At 40.9% G+C, this 20,945-nt stretch overlaps 1 protein-coding gene across 6 annotated transcripts in view; it reads right to left on the bottom strand.

The window, feature by feature from the left end:
• Positions 1–17,997, bottom strand: part of LOC132870646 (NACHT, LRR and PYD domains-containing protein 12-like) — a 426,251-nt gene extending 408,254 nt beyond the window's left edge. For all 6 annotated transcript variants that reach the window (XR_009651160.1, XR_009651159.1, XR_009651161.1 and 3 more), the window contains exons 1-2: positions 17,873–17,997; positions 982–1,119 (exon numbers count right to left, since the gene is read on the bottom strand). Coding sequence is in view for 2 of the 6 variants with exons in the window: in XM_060904396.1 (XP_060760379.1) it covers positions 982–1,034 (53 nt within the window). In the remaining 4 variants the exon portion in view is untranslated. The remainder of the gene's footprint in view (positions 1–981; positions 1,120–17,872) is intronic.
• Between the last annotated feature and the right edge of the window lie 2,948 nt (positions 17,998–20,945).

Below are 20,945 nucleotides of genomic sequence, written 5' to 3'. Positions count from 1 at the left end.
GAGGTCACAGTATTTCACTATACGGACCGACCTTAAGCTGGTAAATAATATATTTATTTTTTTCTTTACCAAATTCTAACAGAAAACGAGAGCGCCCGAAAGGGAAAACCGAGCCGAGGTGCCATTTTGAATCCTCATTCACGGCTGTAATGCAAGTTGCTTCCTCCTCGGTAAACAAGTGCACTTCCATGGCAGGAAAAAAAAAAAAAAAAACTACATTTTGCCGCCTATGTAGTCCCCTATTTATACAAAATTGAGTCATTCAGGATTCAGCCATGTTTTTGCTCAGCGTTAGCAACAGTTTTTAGCTTTCTCCTGAAAAGTTCTTTTATTTCTTCTTTCTCAGGGTAGTAAAACTCGCTTTCGCTGTGAACACTGTTATCACTATCCATGCTGTAAAATTAATGCTATTCTCCTGAGAAATCCTGGCAAAAATTTATAAGATTTTTGATAATCTTATAAATAAATCTTAAAAAAAAAAAAAGATAAATGTTGACAAAAAATGCTACCATGTTTGTTGTTGTGAACGAGCGAGTTGCCAGAGGTCCGTAACTGGGTTCTGTAACTGGGGTCCATATCGTAGGATACGGGTCCACCCGCCAGCCAATCAGAACGCAGGATTTGATGGAAACTGGACCGCGAAAAAAATAATCAGAAGCACTTTATTGCCAGGTATGTTACACACACGAGGAATTTGACTCTGGTTCGACTTAGCTTTCATAGTACAGACAGAAAGTATATAGAGGAAAAAAAAAAGCACGCGCACACAGAGGCTCACTGCAGTGAACTCCAGGGGGAGAATCGTGTTTCTACAGCGACAGCCTTGAAGGCAGTGCTGGCTGGGAGAGCCGAGATAAGATTGGAATTTGTTTAGACTTAAGATGGGTAGACGTGTCCTTTTTCGCTTAACCCGCTTGTCCATTCTGGCCACCAAAATGATCCAAATATTAATGACTAAAATATTAGAACATGGCAGCTTACCACTTTTCTGAGGGTGGGGTCACATTATCTGTGTCCAGGTCACAGCTCTCCATTTTTGAATATTAGTGTATGGACACAGCTCATGGACTCACTGATTCCTGCAGACGTGGATCTCTTCTGCTGGAATTAATTTCACTCCTAGAAAAGACAAAATAAGCATGTAGTTAAAAGAAAAGAAAACCCATTTTTAAAATATAGTTATGAAGATATAAACTATCATAATCTAACAATTCATGTGAAAAACTGAAAATAAGGAGCTCACACAACTAAGATATCCATCTCCAAATGTCAGGTTTCTATGCAGAATGGATGATTTCATGGAAGCCACCACTGCAAATATTTTAACCAATCAGAAAAATCCCCCCAATCATTTCCAGTAGTGCTCTGATCTCATTTGAGCGCAAGACACAGAAACTCTGCATCGTGAGTAAGACTTGAAGCTGCCTCTGGCTGGAGATTATTTCATTACAAGTTTATATGCAAAAAAATGAAATTCCATTTCTCTAACAAAAAAGTGGATAGGGAAATATAATACTGATGTCACTGATCAACAGCGAGGGAAGAGTGAACAGCTGATGTATTTCTATATGACTGAATAAAGGGAGGTAAACTTTTCATATTTATATCCCCGGTACAGGTAGTGCTGCCATGACCCCTCATTCTGTGGACTGCAACCTTGCTGGACAACCTACAAACAGATCTGCATACAATCTGACTTACCGAAATCTGTTGAAGAGGCAAGTGCGTGAGTTTTTACATGTTCCTGGCAGCATAAGCACTCGTTAGCACGCTTAGCATGCTTGCAACTCATTCATGAAAAACTTCATCAAGACGTCACCAGGCTAGCCTACTGTAATTACCGTAGCAGACAGTCCAAACCCTGCAGCAATGCAGAAAGAGGGTAAACAAACGCTGCTTTACGCAACTCGTTTGCTCGGAACATTTTGAAGAAAATTGTTTCACTCAAACAATGTTTCACTCAAACAATGCACCAGCATTCGGAATACTGTACAAGCCAGCACTGCATCCAGATGCAGTTCCCACAATCTTCGGCCAAAAACCGGACAAGACAAATGAGACAACACGGTCAGTAGTCCGCACAAGAGAAGTTCAAAGGGTAAGAAAACACTTTTTATGGCTTCCCTAACTTTTTTTATTAAGCATGATGTTGAGTTCCTTTGGGCATAAACGTAATAATTGCTGATGCAGCTGAGCGGCTTGATGGTTGTTGGGTGTCTTGCTTTGATTTAATGTTGTCAGAAAAGCCTCGGTAATGACTAAAACAACTCTATTGTTCACTTGTGTGTAACTAATTGTTTTGGTAATGCTTGTTTTCCATGATCATTGTTATTCATGTCATTCTCAAATACTCGAGGAAATCACTGAAGAAATGTCGCTGTGGTCCATTTTGTCGAATATGGCCGTGTATTGTAGGTGACGTCACTTTACGGAAACCATTCGGAGTTCTTTTAGATTTACAGGGATTTGTTTGTGGAATAGCCGACCTCCATCACTGCAATCTAGTCAAACACGTGAAACAGTTTTTTATGGAATAAATTCCAAACCCAGTTTTATGATGTATATATAACTAATTACCTCCGCCAAGGAGGTTATGTTTTCAGTAGCGTTGGTTTGTTGGTTGGTTTGTCTGTTAGCAACATTACAGAAAAAGTAATGAACGGATTGCTCTGAAATTTTTTCCAGGTGTGTGACTGGGCACAAGTAACAATCCATTAAATTTTGGCGGTGATCCGGATCACCTTCTGGATCCTGGATTTTTTTAAAGGATTCTTGGCGGAGGTCTGCACTCTCTGAGTGCTTTTCTAGTTTATCATTTTGATGCCATTTCCATATTCTCTGATAATTACATTTAGCATATATTTTTTTTTGACCACTCTACTGGCATACGACGTCACAGATATGCGTCTCCCACGAATCCACTATTACACCGATGCCATTGGGGGACGTGAGTACAGAAGAGGGCAGCCTACTCACCCACAGCCTGAGGTTAGCAGCCCTCAGTCGTGGATTCTTATACCCGCTACAGACCCTACTCAAGAGACTTAACTACCTGCATCACACAGCTGGGCAGCAGCAATGTGCTAATGACAAGCCACTGGCAAAGCTGCAAGGACCCTATGGCTCCAACAAGCCCAAACGTACCCACAAAAATTTTATGAGGCAGATCAAATTAGCATCTTGGAATGTAAGAACTCTCTCAGATGCCACAACAACCAAGCGCCAAGCTCCTGAATGCAGATCTGCCTTAGTATCAGCCGAGCTCGAACATCTTAACATAGATCTTGCCTGCCTGAGTGAATGCCATATCCCAGAGGAAGGGGAATTCATGGATGGCAGTTAGTCTAGTTCTTCTTATCTAGTGTTTATACTGTTTATTTATACTGTTTATATTGTTTGAGTGTTTAGTCTATGTCTAGTTCCTATCTAGAGTGTTTATACTGTTTATATTGTTTGTTTTTTTTTCAATTCTATTTTTACTTATTGCATTGCCTGTTTGCACCGTGGGTCAGAGAGGACTGAAATTTCATCTGTGCTGTATGTCGAGCATGTATAGCATATTTGACAATAAAGTTGACTTGACTACACCTTCATACACTCCGGCAGAAGCTGTGACCAAGTAAAGCAAGGTGTTGCAATAGCATTAAAAGAACCACGTGCATCTGCTAGTTGTCAGTTGGAAGGGGATCAACTCCCGTATAATGAATATGCGCATAAAGCTAGGTAACACCTGCCACACCACTGTCAGTGTTTACACCCCTACTTTCAAGAGACCCATTGAGGAAAGGACCAGTTTCTATGACCAGCAAACTGAAGTGCTTGCGTCTGTTCCCAGAAATGATCGTCTTTTTCTTCTTGGTGATTTCAATGCCAGAGTTGGGTGTGACCAAGAGACCTGGCCAAATGTCACCAGCCCTCATGGTCTTGGTCAGGAAAACAACCAGGGAATCATGTTGCTTGAACTATGTGCTCACCATCTCAAACACAATGTTCTCCCATCCTGACATTCACAAAGGCACATGGATGTATCCCAGATCAAAACGCTGGCACACGATCAATTATATTATTATTCGCCAACACTTCAGGCCAGACCTTGTTGACTCCCATGTCTGCCGCAGTGCAGACTGTTGGGCTGACCACAGGCTTGTTTGCGCGCGGTTACAACTACGTTTTCATGTACCATCCTGCAAAAAGAAATCTGGGCTACGCTGCCTCGATGTAGCCCATTTGAAACTGCCCAAATTAAGCAACCAACTGGAACAGAGGATCTCTGAAAACATCAAGGATCTCAACGTGGAATCACTAGATTAACACTGCAAGAGCCTCCATGAGGCTCTCCATGTTTCCACCAGAGAAACAGTTGGTTTTGCCAAGAGGAAACACCGAGATTGGTTCCATGAGAATAACACCATCACCAGCCTTCTCAAGCAGAAACAACTAGCTTACCAACAGGTCCTCCACAATGACACCCCAGAGAGTTGCCAACGCTACAGAGCAGCAAGGAACTCCTGCCAAAGAGAGTTGCGCCACCTGTAAAATCAGTGGTGGCTAGACCAAGCCTGTGAAATTGAAGCACTTGCTGAAAGACACAATTCCAAAAGCTTTTTTAAAGTGGTGAAACTGATCTCTCAAAGACGCTCGCCAGGCCTCACTCCTATTGACTACTCTGAAGGCAATGGGCTCACTGAAAATGAGGACATACTACAACACTGGCAAGAACACTTTTCTACTCCGCTAAACCAACCAAGCACAGTAAACATGGCAGTTCTTGATGACATTCTGCAGGAGGAAGAGCAGACTGAGCTTGCTGTACCACCTACTGAGGCTGAAATCGAGAAGGCCTTAAAACAACTTGCCAATGATAAAGCTCCTGGACCAGATGGTATACCTCCTGAAGTGCTCAAGGCTGGCGGACGTCCTCTATTGACCCAGCTTCATAAGCTCCTTCTGAGTATTTGGCAAGAAGAAAGGGTGCCACAGGAATTCAAAGACAGCATCATTGTTACTCTGTTCAAAAAGAACTGCCGCTTCACATGTGGCAATTACAGGGGGATTACTCTGCTCTCCATCATAGGAAAACTCTAGGCCAAAGTCATTCTCAACCGGATATGGCCATGCGTTGAAAAACACTATCCAGAGGCACAGTGCAGCTTCAGAGCTGGTAGGTCCACCAATGACATGATGTTCGCCATGAGACAGCTTATTGAGAAGTGCCGCGAGCAACACCAGGAGCTCCACGTAATATTCGTAGATCTTGTGAAAGCCTTCGATTCCATCAACAGGCCTCTCATGTGGAACCTTCTGCTCAAGATTGGGATACCACCAAAGATTGTGATCATCATCAAGAACTTCCGCAAGGGTATGGAAGCCAAAATATCTGTTGCAGGAGAGCTTTCCAAGGAATTCGTAGTTTCTTCTGGCCTTCGATAAGGCTGTATCATGGCACCGGCCCTATTCATTCTCTTTTTTTCTTACATTAGAGATGAAAGTGGAGCAAAGGAAAAAACCCTGAAATGGGGGGGGGTCAACGGCCCCCGAAAATATTTTAATAACATGGGTCATTCCATGCCAAATCAACAAATCTGACAAATTTATGCTCGACCATCTCGGATTTCAATGAAATTTGGAGGGCTCAGAGATACTATTAAAAGAAGTTAATCCCCAAAATTTGAGCTTCCTATCTCCAACGGTTTCAGAGATACAGGCATTTGAATTTTTCGATTTTTTTTTTTGCATTTTGCTCAAAACATATATATTTCAAAGTGCAATATAATCTTTATTATGCAAGACAGAAACCTAAAATTTTGCACAGAGAGACTCAATGTCTTGTACTACAAGCTTCAACTTAGAATTTCAATGGTCATTGTATATTAGATGGTGATTTTAACAAGGAAATTAAAAAGACAAATTTGCATTTTTTGCATTTTTAACTCATTCTGGAAGCTTGCCTGTGGCAGTAATGCTTAAACTAAGAATGCTATTCAAATCTACACAGAAATATCTACCAATTTCAGTTTTACCAAGTCTCCACTATTCCTAGTTTGTCTGTAATAGGGTTTTGAAATTCGCCAATTTCTAAAACATGCCATTTTCAGTAGCAAGAAATCCAATGTGGGATAGCAGTTAGGAACTTGTAAATTTTTTTCAGTAATCCCCAAGACTCATATATTTCCAAATTTTTCTTCTGTGTCTCTCAAGTATTTTTAAACTACAGGGGTTTAAAAAAATCCATTTTTCACCAAATTCGAATTTTTGATATATTTTCATATAACTGATATTTGAGGGTTAATAAATGCTTCAATAAGGCTCAAGTAGGTTAGGAGACATGTTTCTTCCTCAATTTTAAATAAAATTTCAATTAATGCTCAGTATTAATTATTTGTAAATTGATTTTAATCTAAGACTGTGTAACATTAGCAATCAATGACCAGCTATTGTGTACCAGTCAACAGCCAGCCTTATCAATATCAACACAGCACAATAGGTGACCTTTGATACCAGAACAGGTGGCTCATATCTTATAGTTTTAGAGTCTGTAAATACTTGTTCAGATAACATTTATATTGCTTGGATTATATTAAATACATTGTAATACAGAGCACTGAGAAAATTTACCAATGTTATTAACTGAATGTGTTTCTTTGCAAGGATTGGATATTTTGAATAGTTGACTAGGGAATTTAAAGGATATGGGACATGGATTTTTACCTGGGCATAATTATGTATAAAGGACATAAGAAATGCCATCTAAAATCACTGCAGGGTGTCAAAAATGTGAAAATCATCACATTATTCAAGTTTTTTTATACATCAGCGTAAAACAAGGATACGTTAATGAGCTAGGTGGTCACATGACCCGTGACGCAACAAAAACTTTCCAAGGAGCTAGCGCTTGGGAATCTAACGTAAACAGGTTACCGAAATGGACACCATCGACAGTGATATTCCCGATGTTTCACAGAGATGTGAAGTTAAACCCTATCAATTCGAACCAATAGCTGGAAATTCACATGAACATAGATCTTGTCTTTACTCTGACGGGTCAGATGATTCTGAGAGTGAGAGTTCATTCAGCCCTCATGAAACGGATCGGCTCGATAACACTTCCTGGTAAGTGAAAAACAATTCTGCTCAAAGGCTAATGATCTGTTGAAAGAAGTATTATTTTTGTATCATACATTGAAAGTTCATCATAGATCTAGCTAAAGTCCGTTGCAAGCTAGTTTTTTTTTTTTGCTGATATTTTTCGAGATTGATTGAGATACAATGCTTCCAGAGTCCGAGATGAAAACATTCAAAATGGCGAAATGAGTCAGAATTATGATAATCAATAACTGATACACCCAAAATTATAATACTAATCCTTACCTCGACTTTCAGTCGCTTAGCGCAGAGGTCTTCAACGGGGGGGGGGTCGCGAAATCGCACCGGATCACTCATATCAACAAAAATATTCCTGCCCTGTCCCCTGGCCTCCGTGCAGGGATGCAAACAGCGCGCCTTTCGGCGGATGCTGGCTTTTTCACGGCTGAATCGCGCAGATCCGATTTAAAAAAAAAAATAAATAGCGATATTAATTAATGAAACATGAAGTAAAAGGATGAGGAAAAAAACAGTTTAAATCGGGAAGCTGCGCACATTTGTGCAGCCTGGCGTAAATGTGCGCAGCTTCCTGATTTAAACTGTTTTTTTTTTCTCATCCTTATACTTCCTGTTTCATGAATTAATATCGCTCAGTACCTGAGTATTAATGTTGAAAGAATCCACAGTGAAATGGTCCGAACACAGTTTGTGGGAAACAGTAGGTGCAAAGTTTTTTCAACAGGTGTTCTGTAAAGTTATCCTACCTCTTGGATTTGTCCTACCAAGCCTACTGTGCATGCGCCAAGCCTACTGCGCATGCGCAGGTGAGCCCACACTTTCCTCAGCTTCGGGTCCTTGGGGAATGCAAAAAAACTTACTCCAGGGCATTTCCCATTGGAATTATTGCAACCATAAGCAGCACAATACACCATGATGTCCAATGTATGATGTCCAATGTACTTTAAAGACTATAAAAACAATTTTCTTGTCATCCACTTCTCCATTCATCTACCCGCTTATGCTGTGCCCGAAAGTTTTTGTTACGCATGATCACGTGACAGCGGCTCTTCCGGTTGCAAAAAACGCATATCGGAAGTCGAGCAGAAATGCCATATAATCATCACGAATATAACGATTTTGCTGAATTTAATAGATGATTTTGTATTTGTTGATGCAATTAATTCATATTTTTAATGGAAAGAAACTGATATAGCGTGCTTTTATGTTTCGTGTCCCATATCCTTTAATTGTAGTTGCTTTCAATTTGAGATCAGTATAAATGAGTTTGTTCTTAGACATCTAGAAATGGTTGAACTTCCTCCCTGTTCTATAGGAATTGGACTAAAGAAAGATTCTGACTGCCATAAACTAACATACAACAGAAACTGTAAGTTAAATACACACTCTCAGTATAGTTTGGAGCAAATTTCATTAATTAAACAGAGAACTGAACTTGTGAACATTTCAAGCACAGACACAGTATGTCTGCATCATGAGAAACTGTTTCTGATGAAATATGAAGAGCTACAGAAAAGTTGTTGTGAGCCCGGAGCCCTGCCTCATGCAGTACCTCCCCCTCCCCTCTGTCGTCCCATCATGAATCACCTTGGGCAGGGGGGGCTGGCACCATAGCCATAACAGGTGCTCAGGTAGTCATCATAATTAACTATTAAATAACTATTATTTTTAGAATTTCTATCTATAAAAAATTTACTAACACAAATGATTAGCAAATAAAATAATACTCCCCCTCCCCCTTTCATTATGATCCAGTTTCCTTCTCCCTGGCCCGACACAGACCAGCACTGCTTATACACACACACACACACACACACGTGCTTACTTTCACATATCCCGCTCCCCCCCAACATATACACACTGTCCCTCCACCCATAATTCAAGGCCCAACACCCCTCCAAATCTCCCCCACCTACCCTCCTCTATCTCATATGCACATTCATTACCCCTAATCAACCCCACCCATCCTCCTCTATACAGCAATATAGCTCTTGTTTATCTTTGTCGAATTTGTCTCCATGTGTTCTGTTACATCTCTTTGTTAACATATTAGTAGTATTGTCCAGCCTTTGAAATTGTTGTTAGTTACGTCAGTGCTTCTGTTGTATGTCATGTGTATGTATTGATTTGTTTCATTCTGTCCTTTTTACTTTGTATTTGTTTGTATTTGTTAGCAAATAAATTAAAAAAATAAATAAATAACACATTAAAAAAAAAGAAAAGTTGTTGTGATCCATATGAAAGGCACAAGAAAAAAGTTAAAACAGAATTACGTTCAATTCTTCCTGAAACAGCAGATTCACTTTCAAAACTGATAAATAAAAATATTAAACCTGGACAAAAATTGTGTTCTAAATGTTCACAGAGTGAAAGAACATTTAAGCCAAGCAGATTCAGCAGGTTCTACAGAATCAGAACAAGAGAGCATGTGTGTAGATGTGGATCCAACATACACTGGTGAGGTAGCTGAATCACTTGACAAAAGCCTTGTGTCAATTGGTTGCTCTCCACTGAAAATTGCCAAGTATAGCCACAAACAGAAAGCTGCATATGGCAAAGCAAAGCTGCAATGAGTAGAAGAAACTTTACGTTCTAAAATGAAATTTTATTAATTAATGAAATTTGCTCCAAACTATACTGAGAGTGTGTATTTAACTTACAATTTCTGTTGTATGTTAGATTCTGACTGCCATAAACTTTCTTTAGTCCAATTCCTATAGAACAGGGAGGAAGTTCAGCCATTTCTAGATGTCTAAGAACAAACTCATTTATACTGATCTCAAATTGAAAGCAACTACAATTAAATTCCCTAGTCAACTATTCAAAATATCCAATCCTTGCAAAGAAACACATTCAGTTAATAACATTTGGTAAATTTTCTCAGTGCTCTGTATTACAATGTATTTAATATAATCCAAGCAATATAATGTTATCTGAACAAGTATTTACAGACTCTAAAACTATAAGATATGAGCCACCTGTTCTGGTATCAAAGGTCACCTATTGTGCTGTGTTGATATTGATAAAGCTGGCTGTTGACTGGTACACAATAGCTGGTCATTGATTGCTAATGTTACACAGTCTTAGATTAAAATCAATTTACAAATAATTAATACTGAGCATTAATTGAAATTTTATTTAAAATTGAGGAAGAAACATGTCTCCTAACCTATTTGAGCCTTATTGAAGCATTTATTAACCCTCAAATATCAGTTATATGAAAATATATCAAAAATTCGAATTTGGTGAAAATGGATTTTTTAAACCCCTGTAGTTTAAAAATACTTGAGAGACACAGAACAAAAATTTGGAAATATAAAATATGGGTCTTGGGGATTACTGAAAAAAATTTACAAGTTCCTAACTGCTATCGCACATTGGATTTCTTGCTACTGAAAATGGCATGTTTTAGAAATTGGCGAATTTCAAAACCCTATTACAGACAAACTAGGAATAGTGGAGACTTGGTAAAACTGAAATTGGTAGATATTTCTGTGTAGATTTGAATAGCATTCTTAGTTTAAGCATTACTGCCACAGGCAAGCTTCCAGAACGAGTTAAAAATGCAAAAAATGCAAATTTGTCTTTTTAATTTCCTTGTTAAAATCACCATCTAATATACAATGACCATTGAAATTCTAAGTTGAAGCTTGTAGTACAAGACATTGAGTCTCTCTGTGCAAAATTTTAGGTTTCTATCTTGCATAATAAAGATTATATTGCACTTTGAAATATGTTTTGAGCAAAAAACAAAAAATCGAAAAATTCAAATGCCTGTATCTCTGAAACTATTGGTGATAGGAAGCTCAAGTTTTGGGGATTAACTTCTTTTAATAGCATCTCTGAGCCCTCCAAATTTCATTGAAATCTGAGATGGTCGAGCATAACCTCTTGTTGATTTGGCATGGAATGACCCAGCTGATCGTGACACATGCAAAATAAGATGTGGAAGGGCTTTGGTTGATGCCAGTCTTCTGGAAAGAGCGGCGGCTAGACGCACTCATCGAAAGAGATAGTCTGATGAATCTGGGGTCTCCAACTGTCACTTGCGACATGGATTGCAATGGAATGGAAATGGAATATTTTTTTCTTTATACATTTGTCAATTTATTATTGTCTCTTATATTTTATTGTTTCCTGCTGTCATCAAGAGAACCACATCGGAAATAAGTGTATTTTATACTTTGTGTTGTCCTTGGTGCTATTTATACTGTATCTTTTACATGTATGAATTTTACCAAATAAATTCATACCATACCAGCAGCTTTGGTGTTTCTGGCAATATTTCCGCCTTTTTTCGTACAAGTGCATCTTCCTGTAATGTTCACATTGTGACAGAATGGCCCTCTGTCAAAGTGCATTTTTTTTAATCTAACATCACGTTTCCATTCACACACATGCACTTATTTCATTTATATAACTTTACAAGAAATCAGTAGTTTCTTTCCTCTTTCTTAATTGTCTGACCAATCACAAGTGGCCTAGTATGATACGGCAGGTCACGGTCTTTTGACAAAACAAGAAGTGAAACGCCAAACTATGGTGAGAGTTACCATGAACGGCACATCGTTGCATGTGGCTGAGGAGCCCGTTTTAGCATTCGGAAGAAGTGTTTCGGAGGTGTCTTTTGGATGGATTTTACTGGTCGTGGTGGAATACAGGACTGGGATTTCTAAGAAGTGGAACGGACAGATCGGGAAATTGCACAGGTACCAGGGGTGTGTTCAAAATATCGATACGGGGATACATCGTCGCAGGCCTCTTCACGATACACGCATCGATACGGAGGCGTCAGTATCGATATTTCACGTGCAACAAACAATTAGTTTATCAAGTTTCTGAAAACTGCACCTGACAACTGCTCCTTGTTATGCAATGCGCATTTCGACCACACAAGGTGGTAGCGCCATAAGTGGCAGCGCTGCTAACAGTAGAAGAAGTGAACGAACACACACACACACACACACACACACACACAAAACATGGACGAAGACGGTGAAGAGAAAATATTTTCACCCCCAGCCAAATTCAAGGCATGGATTTGGGAGCATTTTGGATTTACCAAACAACAGGTAAAGGTGGACCTGGACATGACACACGCAGTATGCAAACACTGCCGAATGAAAGTTAAGTACTGTGGCAATACTACAAATCTGCACCTCCACATGACCCGACATCACGCTAGCATTTCGCAAGTAAAGAATGCTAGTGGTAGCACAACGACACAAGCAAATCTGACGGCGGGGTTTCAGACAAAATTTCCCCCCAACATCACCAAAGGCTCAAAAAAAAAAATCACTGCAGCACTATTATTCTACATATGCAAAGACTTGCGTCCGTACAGCTCAGTTGAAAACGAAGGCTTCCGAGAACTAATTGAGGAATGTGAACCACGCTACACTATACCGACTCGTCGCTTCATAACAGAAACCGCTGTGCCTCGCTTGTATGCTGAGGTAAAACAACACGTAATCGATTCCATTTCAAAAGCAAGCAGAGTAGCCATTACATGTGATGGGTGGACGTCGAGGGCAACACAGTCCTATATAACGCTGACATGCCACTACATTTCTTTAAATTGGGAACTGGTTTCGTATGTTCTGCAAACCAGAGTGTCGTTCGGCAGCCACAGCGGACAGAATCTGGGGGAGTTGCCGCTCGAGGTCTTTGAGGAGTGGGGGATTACAGAAAAAGAACCAGTGTTGGTGACGGACAACGCCTCAAATATGGCTATTGCTGCAGAGCATGCCAAACTGCTACATGTGCAATGCTTTACACACACCTTGAATTTGGCAGCCCAACGTGCCCTTAAGGCAGCTGCAGTTGGAAAGCTGTTGGGAAAGATTCGACAGATTGTGGCGTTTTTCAGAAAGAGTGCGCTGGCCAGCCAGGTCCTACAGGAAAAACAAAAGCTCCTCAACCTACCCCAGCACAAACTCATGACTGATGTGTCTACCAGGTGGAACAGTGCATTCGATATGCTGGAGCGCTTCCTCGAGCAGCAGCCCGCTATCTGTGCCACATTGCTCTCCTCTGAGGTGCGCAAGAATGCCAAGGAGCTGTGGACTTTATCAGAAGCAGACCTCTCCAACGCTGAAGACGTTGCTAAAACCCTGCGGCCTCTGAAAGTTGCAACTCTTGTGATGTCAGAAGAAAAACACCCACAGTGTCCATCATTGCCCCTTTACAGGCACAGCTGTTCCAGAGCACCAAGGAGCAAACTAATGACTCTGGGATAATAAAAGACATCAAAAACGCACAAGACCTGGGGAAGAGGTATGCCAACAAATCCTTTCTTCAGATGGCTTCAGCTCTGGACCCCCGCTTCAAAGCCCTGCCCTTCCTTACAGAGGGGGAAAGAGATGACATCTTTGCAGCATTGGGAGGAGAGGCAGCTGAACTATCAGAGGTTAGTATTTATTTTTTTTTTTACATTATTATTTTACTGCTGCTTTTAAAATGATTGAGTATATTACTACTACCACTACTACTAACACTCCAAACTAATACAATACAATATTAACAAAAGTAATGCAGACCTAAACGACTTGTAAATCTATGACCACTTCTTAGTAACAAATGTTTTTATTTTGTATTTCAGAGGAAGGCTACTGAGGATGACCATGAGCCTGCTGTTGAAGGAGAGCTTGAAGTTCCAACACAACCGCCACCCTATAAAAAGAGCTGTGCTCTGATTTATTTGGAGAGACATTCTCACCAAAGTCACAGCAGGCTAGTCAACCCACTCCCATTGCACAGGCAATGAGCGAGGTAAAAACATACAGAGCCACTGAATCATTAGAGCTTTCAGCTGACCCACTAACTTGGTGGAGAAAACATGAAGGTATGTTTCCACTGCTATCCCATCTGGCTAGAAAAACACTGTGTGTGCCAGGAACAAGTGTGGCGGCAGAGAGAATATTCTCCACCGCTGGTGATATAGTTACAGCTGAGAGAAGTGTTATCAAACCAGCCCATGTAGACCAGCTTTTGTTTCTTAACAAAAACTTGTGAATGTACCTAAAGAAGTAGGTTAGGATTTATTGTCTGTCATTTGGTATCGTCAAAGCCAATCTTTTTTGCACTACAGCCTTGTTCCTGTTAAGGCCATGTTTTAAGTTAAGTATTTTTAAAGGCAGCTTTATTTTTGCACTACAGCCTTGTTATTAAGGCCATGTTTTAAGTTTACTTTTATCAAAGCCATCTGTTTTTTGCACTACAGCCTTGATAAGGCCATGTTTTAAGTTTACTTTTATCAAAGCTTTTTTTTCCACTACAGCCTTGTTAAGGCCATGTTTTAAGTTTATTTTTATCAAAGCCATCTTTTTTTGCACTACAGCCTTGTTAAGGCCATGTTTTAAGTTTACTTTTTTCAAAGGCAGCTTTATTTCTGCACTACAGCCTTGTTAATGTCATGTTTTACATGCACTACAGTGTAACTGTTGCTCTACAGCAAAATAAAAAAATAACATTTGGGTATATGTCTGTTTTCTTAAAAATGTATGTAAAGTAATGTGAAATATCGGGATACGTATCGCCTTAAAGACCATGTATCGGGATGCACATGTATCGCAATACGTATCGTATCGTGACCCCTGTATCGTGATGTGTATCGTATTGCGAGGTTGTTGGCAATACCCACCCCTAACAGGTACCATAATTGGAAGTGCAACTGTTTTGTTTGGCTTACCTTGGTTACTTCAAATCATTTCCCCAGATCTCCGCTCTCACACCCAGCCTCCAGCAAAATTGCCAGCCTCTCTATCTCGCTCTCCCGGGTCTCACACACGGCTGACACCCTGCTCTCACCCCCCCCCCCACACACACACCCCACACACACCTGCTTATAAAAGCCTTCACCACCTCTCATCCACAGTAATGTGTTTTAATGCTTTAAGAGGGTTTTGCTAACAAGGATGTTTTTTTGACTTGTGGTAGTCTTTCACTGCCTGGCGCTCAACTAATAAATAAATTAATAAACTTTCGAAGACAAACTTCATTACAAAATGAATCCTGTATAGTAAAGCGGTGTTTGTTTACCCTCTTTCTGCATTGCCGCGGGGGTTGGATTGCCTATTACGGTAGGCGAGCCTGGGAACGTCTTGATGAAGTTTTTCATGAATGAGTCGAGAGCATGCCAAGCGTGCTAATGAGTAGTGGAACACACAGTTTCAGCCTTGTTTTACAGGTAAAGCAAGGGCGTAAAAACGGTGTTGATATTGGTGGGGACATAATTTGGCCAAGCGCCCCAGTGCGCCATGGTTGTCGCATGAAATGTGGCCTACACTGTGCAAATGATTGGTTGTCCATTCCTTTGTGTTATTTTGATTTTTAGCACCAGGTACACTTAGTCTTAGGCTAACATCTGCATGTATACGGGCAATACATTATCACACAGAGAAAGTGGACATTGAAGTTGCTGCGAATTTCGCTGTAGTGGATGACCTACCCAAAATACAACAACACAATCAATCAAAATTATGTGCTGCTGCTTCATTTTCACACAACTTTTACTATTTTCACACATTTGAAACATCATGTGCTTCCTTTTGAGTTACTGCAATTTCAGAATCTGGAAGTAATGTAGGTATGGGTGGTAGAAGTATGAAGAGTTTTGGTAGTTGTAGTGCATTTTGCAAAAATGTTTATTCATTAAGTTGAAAGGGTTAAGTGACAATTGTTTCACATTTTTACATTTTATTGCAGAGGTTACATACATACGCATATACACATGCATATATACATATGCATATACATGCAAACAATGAGCAAGAAAAAAGTAAATATAAGTAAACATTTAGCATTACCTACAAGCATTTATTTGTGTGTGTGTGTGTGTGTGTGTGTGTGTGTGTGAGAGAGAGAGAGAGAGAGATTGCAAACAAACTCCTTGCTGTTACAGTAAATATAAGTAAACATTTAGCATTACCTACAAGCATTTATTAGTGTGTGTGTGTGTGTGTGTGTGTGTGTGTGTGTGTGTGTGTGTGAGTGAGAGACGGTGTATACAACTGCTAGATTTTAAGGCGTTTTTGCCTTCTGAGGCAGAAGCTAAACAATTGGAGTCGAGCGCTTGGCAGAAGAAAACGTCACTGTGAAGAGGTTCTCTAACAAGGCTATTTTGTTTTGAATAGCTTACCATTGACTGGGTAAAATAATGTCTTATGTCCTCCTTACGTTTTCTTTTATTGCCCAACATCACTGCCTGTGTGCTGTTTTGCTGTAGCAGCGAGCTGGATGCTGATTTTACTGCTTGCTACTGCTTACAGCCAATGACAACAAAAAAAACTATAGCAACGTCAAGGCAACGGGAGGTGGGCCAATCAAAGCTTCATAAACCTTTTTTTACCTGTCCCCACCAATAGTCAGCCATCTTTGAGAGGTCTGTTCACAACTGAAAGTCAGCTGGAAGCGATACTGCTTTTGGTGTTTTTATTCAGCGTTTCCCGCATCGCCATTCAAAAATGGTATGGACATTTTAAACTCAGCTGAATATTGGTATGGACGCGTCCATACGCATTTTTACGCCCATGAGGTAAAGAGTTCAGGTTTGTCTGCAAGTCAGGGTTGCAGCTCACTAATACACTATTTCAGATGTATAGTGAAAAAAATGACGGTCACCTTCGTAGAGCTTTCGCTTTGCTCCATCAGTTCTGAAGTATACACTCAGCCTCGCACCCAAATGACGTCACGCATCACCCAACTTTCTTATAAATGGTCAAACATGCCTGAAACTTTTCTTACAGGCTCTCAATATTACAAGCTACCAACCCATGCATGTCTTTACTTTACATTTTCTATTCCTTTAAAACTGAAAAAAAAAAAATCCACATCTGAAGGTGACTGAAATCATTGAAAAGCTACTTTAAGTCTAATACTGTTTTCTTTACCAGCATTAAATGGGTTTTTGTTGCGTTTAAATGAGTAATTTCTGTCCAGTTCATTAAAAGTGATGAATAAACAATGACATAAAATAATTGATGAACAAAATGGAGTAGTTTGCACTTTTTAGTGACAGTAGAAACGACTTTGTGTCGTGTAGGTTTGGTATTAATATAAAAAAAAAATCATGAAGAAACTTTTTTGTGGTTGTTATTTTGGCGTTTTGAAACCATTTAATGTGATTTTTGTTTTTCTTTTCCACTCAACGAGATCAAGAACAAATACAACGGAGACGCCCAGAAAGCCCAGCTGCGCCATTACATGCGCTCCGGTTACACTCCCCCAAACTCTGAGTGTTTAATAGATGAGAAACTGAAGAGAGAAACTCGAATATAGAACACACAGCCGATAAACAGCAGCTTTACAGGGAAGATGATTTCAATTCCGCAGTTTTACTGCTGTTTTTACACGAGCTCAGTCAAATACAACCACATTTCTCTCCAACACACAGAGCATTTTTTCCATATAGTTACTGGGAGACCAAATGGTCTCCCAGTGGCCAGATTTGGTCTCCTAGTCAATGCCAAACCAGCTTCACTGGGAGACCAAATTTTAAACCAAGTTATGTCTTATCATTTGGTTCAATCAGTTGCAATTAATTAACCAAGTACCATGTAAGTATACATTTAACAAGGAAAACTTGGCACTGCATTAACTATGTTGATATTATGCTGGCTGAAACGAGGATTCGTAATGCGGCATTTTGCATCACAGGATATCCCGCAGCGGTGCAGCCGGATGGACTCTGGGGCCTATTGCCCAGACCAGTTGGTCTCCTAGTGGAAAATCCTTTAAAAAAAAAAAAATGCTCTGCCAACACAGCACTTACTTTTACTCAGCACTCCATGCTGGACTTCATTAATCTCACCGGTTCTGCCTGGAGTTGGAGTTTTTATTATTATTTTCTCCCAACAGCAACATAACGGCGTCTCAGCTGAAAAAGAAACACTTTGACTTCAGGAGAACCGATTCAGTCCGAGTGATGTGTCGTTCAGGGAATGAATCGACTCTTTGAGATGGACTCGTAGTGCCTTTATTAGTGATGCAGTGCAGAGCACGCATCACTATTGTTATTCTATGCGTTCCTTATTTTTATTCTTATTCTTATTCATCTTCCGTACCGATTTTGATTGCTAATAACTCAATAACCGTGCATCGCACGCAGGCAGGCTGCATACGAAAACGTCGGACTCGGCGTGCTATTACTTTGCCCGACATTCAGTTAAACCCTCTAGCGCCACCAACGGCTCAAGACTCAGGTACATTTCTGCTTGTAACTTTTCAACCGTTGGTCCGATTTTCGAAAACTTGGTCTCCCTGGAATCCTGGGACCCAGCCGAGTCCAGCGCATCCTATGACGTCATCTTCCGCCCGCCTACTTTTCCCGCCATTTTGATTTTATTCTTGTTCATCTTTCCATGCAAACTTTGATTGCGTGTAACTCGGTGACCGTTCATCGCACACGTGCAAGCCATATATCAAAACGTGCGGCTCGATCGGACTCGGTGTGCTGTTGCTTTGAACGTTCCTGTGTGAAACCCTCTAGCGCCACCAACGGCTCAAAGTCTCGTGTAAATTTCCCATTCATTTCTATGGAGTTTTTGGAAAACTTCAAACGTCCCCCTCTGCGTCTCCTTAGCAGCCCCTTAACGTCGTGAAATTTTGCACACTGTTTCTTCACACACTCAAGGTTCGTCTCAGCAAGTTTCAAGTCACTGCCTTAAACTCTCTAGCGCCACCAACTGCTCAAACTCGCCGGTACGTTTCCGCTTGTAACTTTTGAACCGTTGGTCCAATTTTCGAAAACTTGGTTTCGCTGGACTCAGTGGGCCAGGACGAATCCAGGGCACCCTTTGACAAAATTTTCAACACTGGAAAGTTTTCCCACAATTTTGCATTTTGTGAAAATCACTTAAAATGCTTCTCATCCCTCATTTTTTGACCCATTTCTCCCAAACTTGGTAAATTGCACCATTGCCCTCAGCTGCACAACGCAATTACCCGGTGTTCAGAATTTCATTAACATGGGGCCGTGGCGGCCAATCAAATTTGCGCCCGCAGCTGGAGGTCGCTGGTACATTTCTGCTTGTAACTTTTGAACCATTGGTCCGATTTTCAAAAACTTGGCATCTCTGGAATCCTTGGCCCATGCCGAGTCCATAGCACCCTTTGATGTTATTTTCAACCCTGAAACATTTTCCGCCATTTTGAGTTATGCGAAAATCAATCATACTGCTTCTCCTTCCTCAATTTTTAACCACTTTCTCCCAAACTTGGTCTTTGGCTTCTTGGGGCTGATCTGCATGAAACACTTGCCCGGTGTTTGCAATTTCAGGACCGTTTAGCCGTGGTAGCCAATCAAAATTGGCCGCGCAGACGCGAATCAGGATATTTGATCATATCTCGGCCGCCCTTTGGCGTACCTTAACGAAACTTCGTGGCATTATGCCGCACCCCTCCACAAAGGCCAGCAAAAAAATTGGGACAAACTGGCCACTAGGGGGCGCTATACCTAGGGCGCGAATAAATCACCCGAAATATCCCATTCATTTCTATGGGTTTTCCGGAAATCCTGCACGCATTCCTCTGAAACTTGCCACAATGTTTCTTGACACACTCAGGGTTCTTCTCAGCTGGTTTCGACTCGCCACCTTTAACTCTCTAGCGCCACCAGCAGCTCAAAATCACAAATTTTGCTCATGCATGACTCACTAACCGTGCATCGCACACGGACAAGCTACACATCAAACCGTGCGGCTCAACCGGACTCGGTGTTCTATTACTTTGCACGACATTGTGTGATTTTTTTCGCGCCGCAGGCGTGAAAAAATCACCCGCTATTACCCATTCATTTCTATGAGGTTTTTGGAAATCCTACACGCATTCCTCTGAAACTTGCCACACTGTTTCTTGACACTCTCAGGGTTCTTCTCAGCAAGTTTCAACTCGCCACCTTAAACTCTCTAGCGCCACCAGCAGCTCGAAGTCACAAATTTTGCTCATTCATGCCTCACTAACCGTGCATCGCACACAGGCCAAGTGACATATCAAACCATGTGGCTCGATCGGACTCGGTGTTCTATTACTTTGCACGACATTGTGTGATTTTTTCGCGCCGCAGGCGCGAAAAAATCACCCGAAATATCCCATTCATTTCTATGGGTTTTTCGGAAATCCTGCACACATTCCTCTGAAACTTGCCACACTGTTTCTTGACACACTCTGGGTTCTGGCCGAGTCCAGTGCACCCTGTGACATCATTTTCCGCCCGCCTACTTTTCCCGCCATTTTGATTTTATTCTTGTTCATCTTTCCATGCAAAATTGATTGCGTGTAACTCGGTGACCATTCATCGCACACGGGCAAGCTACATATCAAAACGTGCGGCTCGATCGGACTCGGTGTGCTGTTGCTTTGAACGTTCCTGTGTGAAACCCTCTAGCGCCACCAACGGCTCAAAGTCTCGTGTAAATTTCCCATTCATTTCTATGGAGGTTTTGGAAAACTTCAAACGTCCCCCTCTGCGTCTCCTTAGCAGCGCCTTAACGTTGTGAAATTTTGCACACTGTTTCTTCACACACTCAAGGTTCGTCTCAGCAAGTTTCAAGTCACTGCCTTAAACTCTCTAGCGCCACCAACTGCTCAAACTCGAGGGTGCAGGTCGCCGTTACGTTTCCGCTTGTAACTTTTGAACCGTTGGTCCAATTTTTGAAAACTTGGTTTCGCTGGACTCATTGGGCCAGGCCGAATCCAGTGCACCCTTTGACAAAAGTTTCAAGACTGGAAAGTTTTCCCGCAATTTTGCATTTTGTGAAAATCACTTAAAATGCTTCTCATCCCTCATTTTTTGACCCATTTCTCCCAAACTTGGTTACTTGCACCAGTGCACTAAGCTGCACAAG

Source organism: Neoarius graeffei, chromosome 22, assembly GCF_027579695.1.
Source record: "Neoarius graeffei isolate fNeoGra1 chromosome 22, fNeoGra1.pri, whole genome shotgun sequence".
NCBI lineage: Eukaryota > Metazoa > Chordata > Actinopteri > Siluriformes > Ariidae > Neoarius > Neoarius graeffei.
Note: the sequence above shows the minus strand (reverse complement) of the source record. Positions and strands in the feature narration are given on the sequence as shown.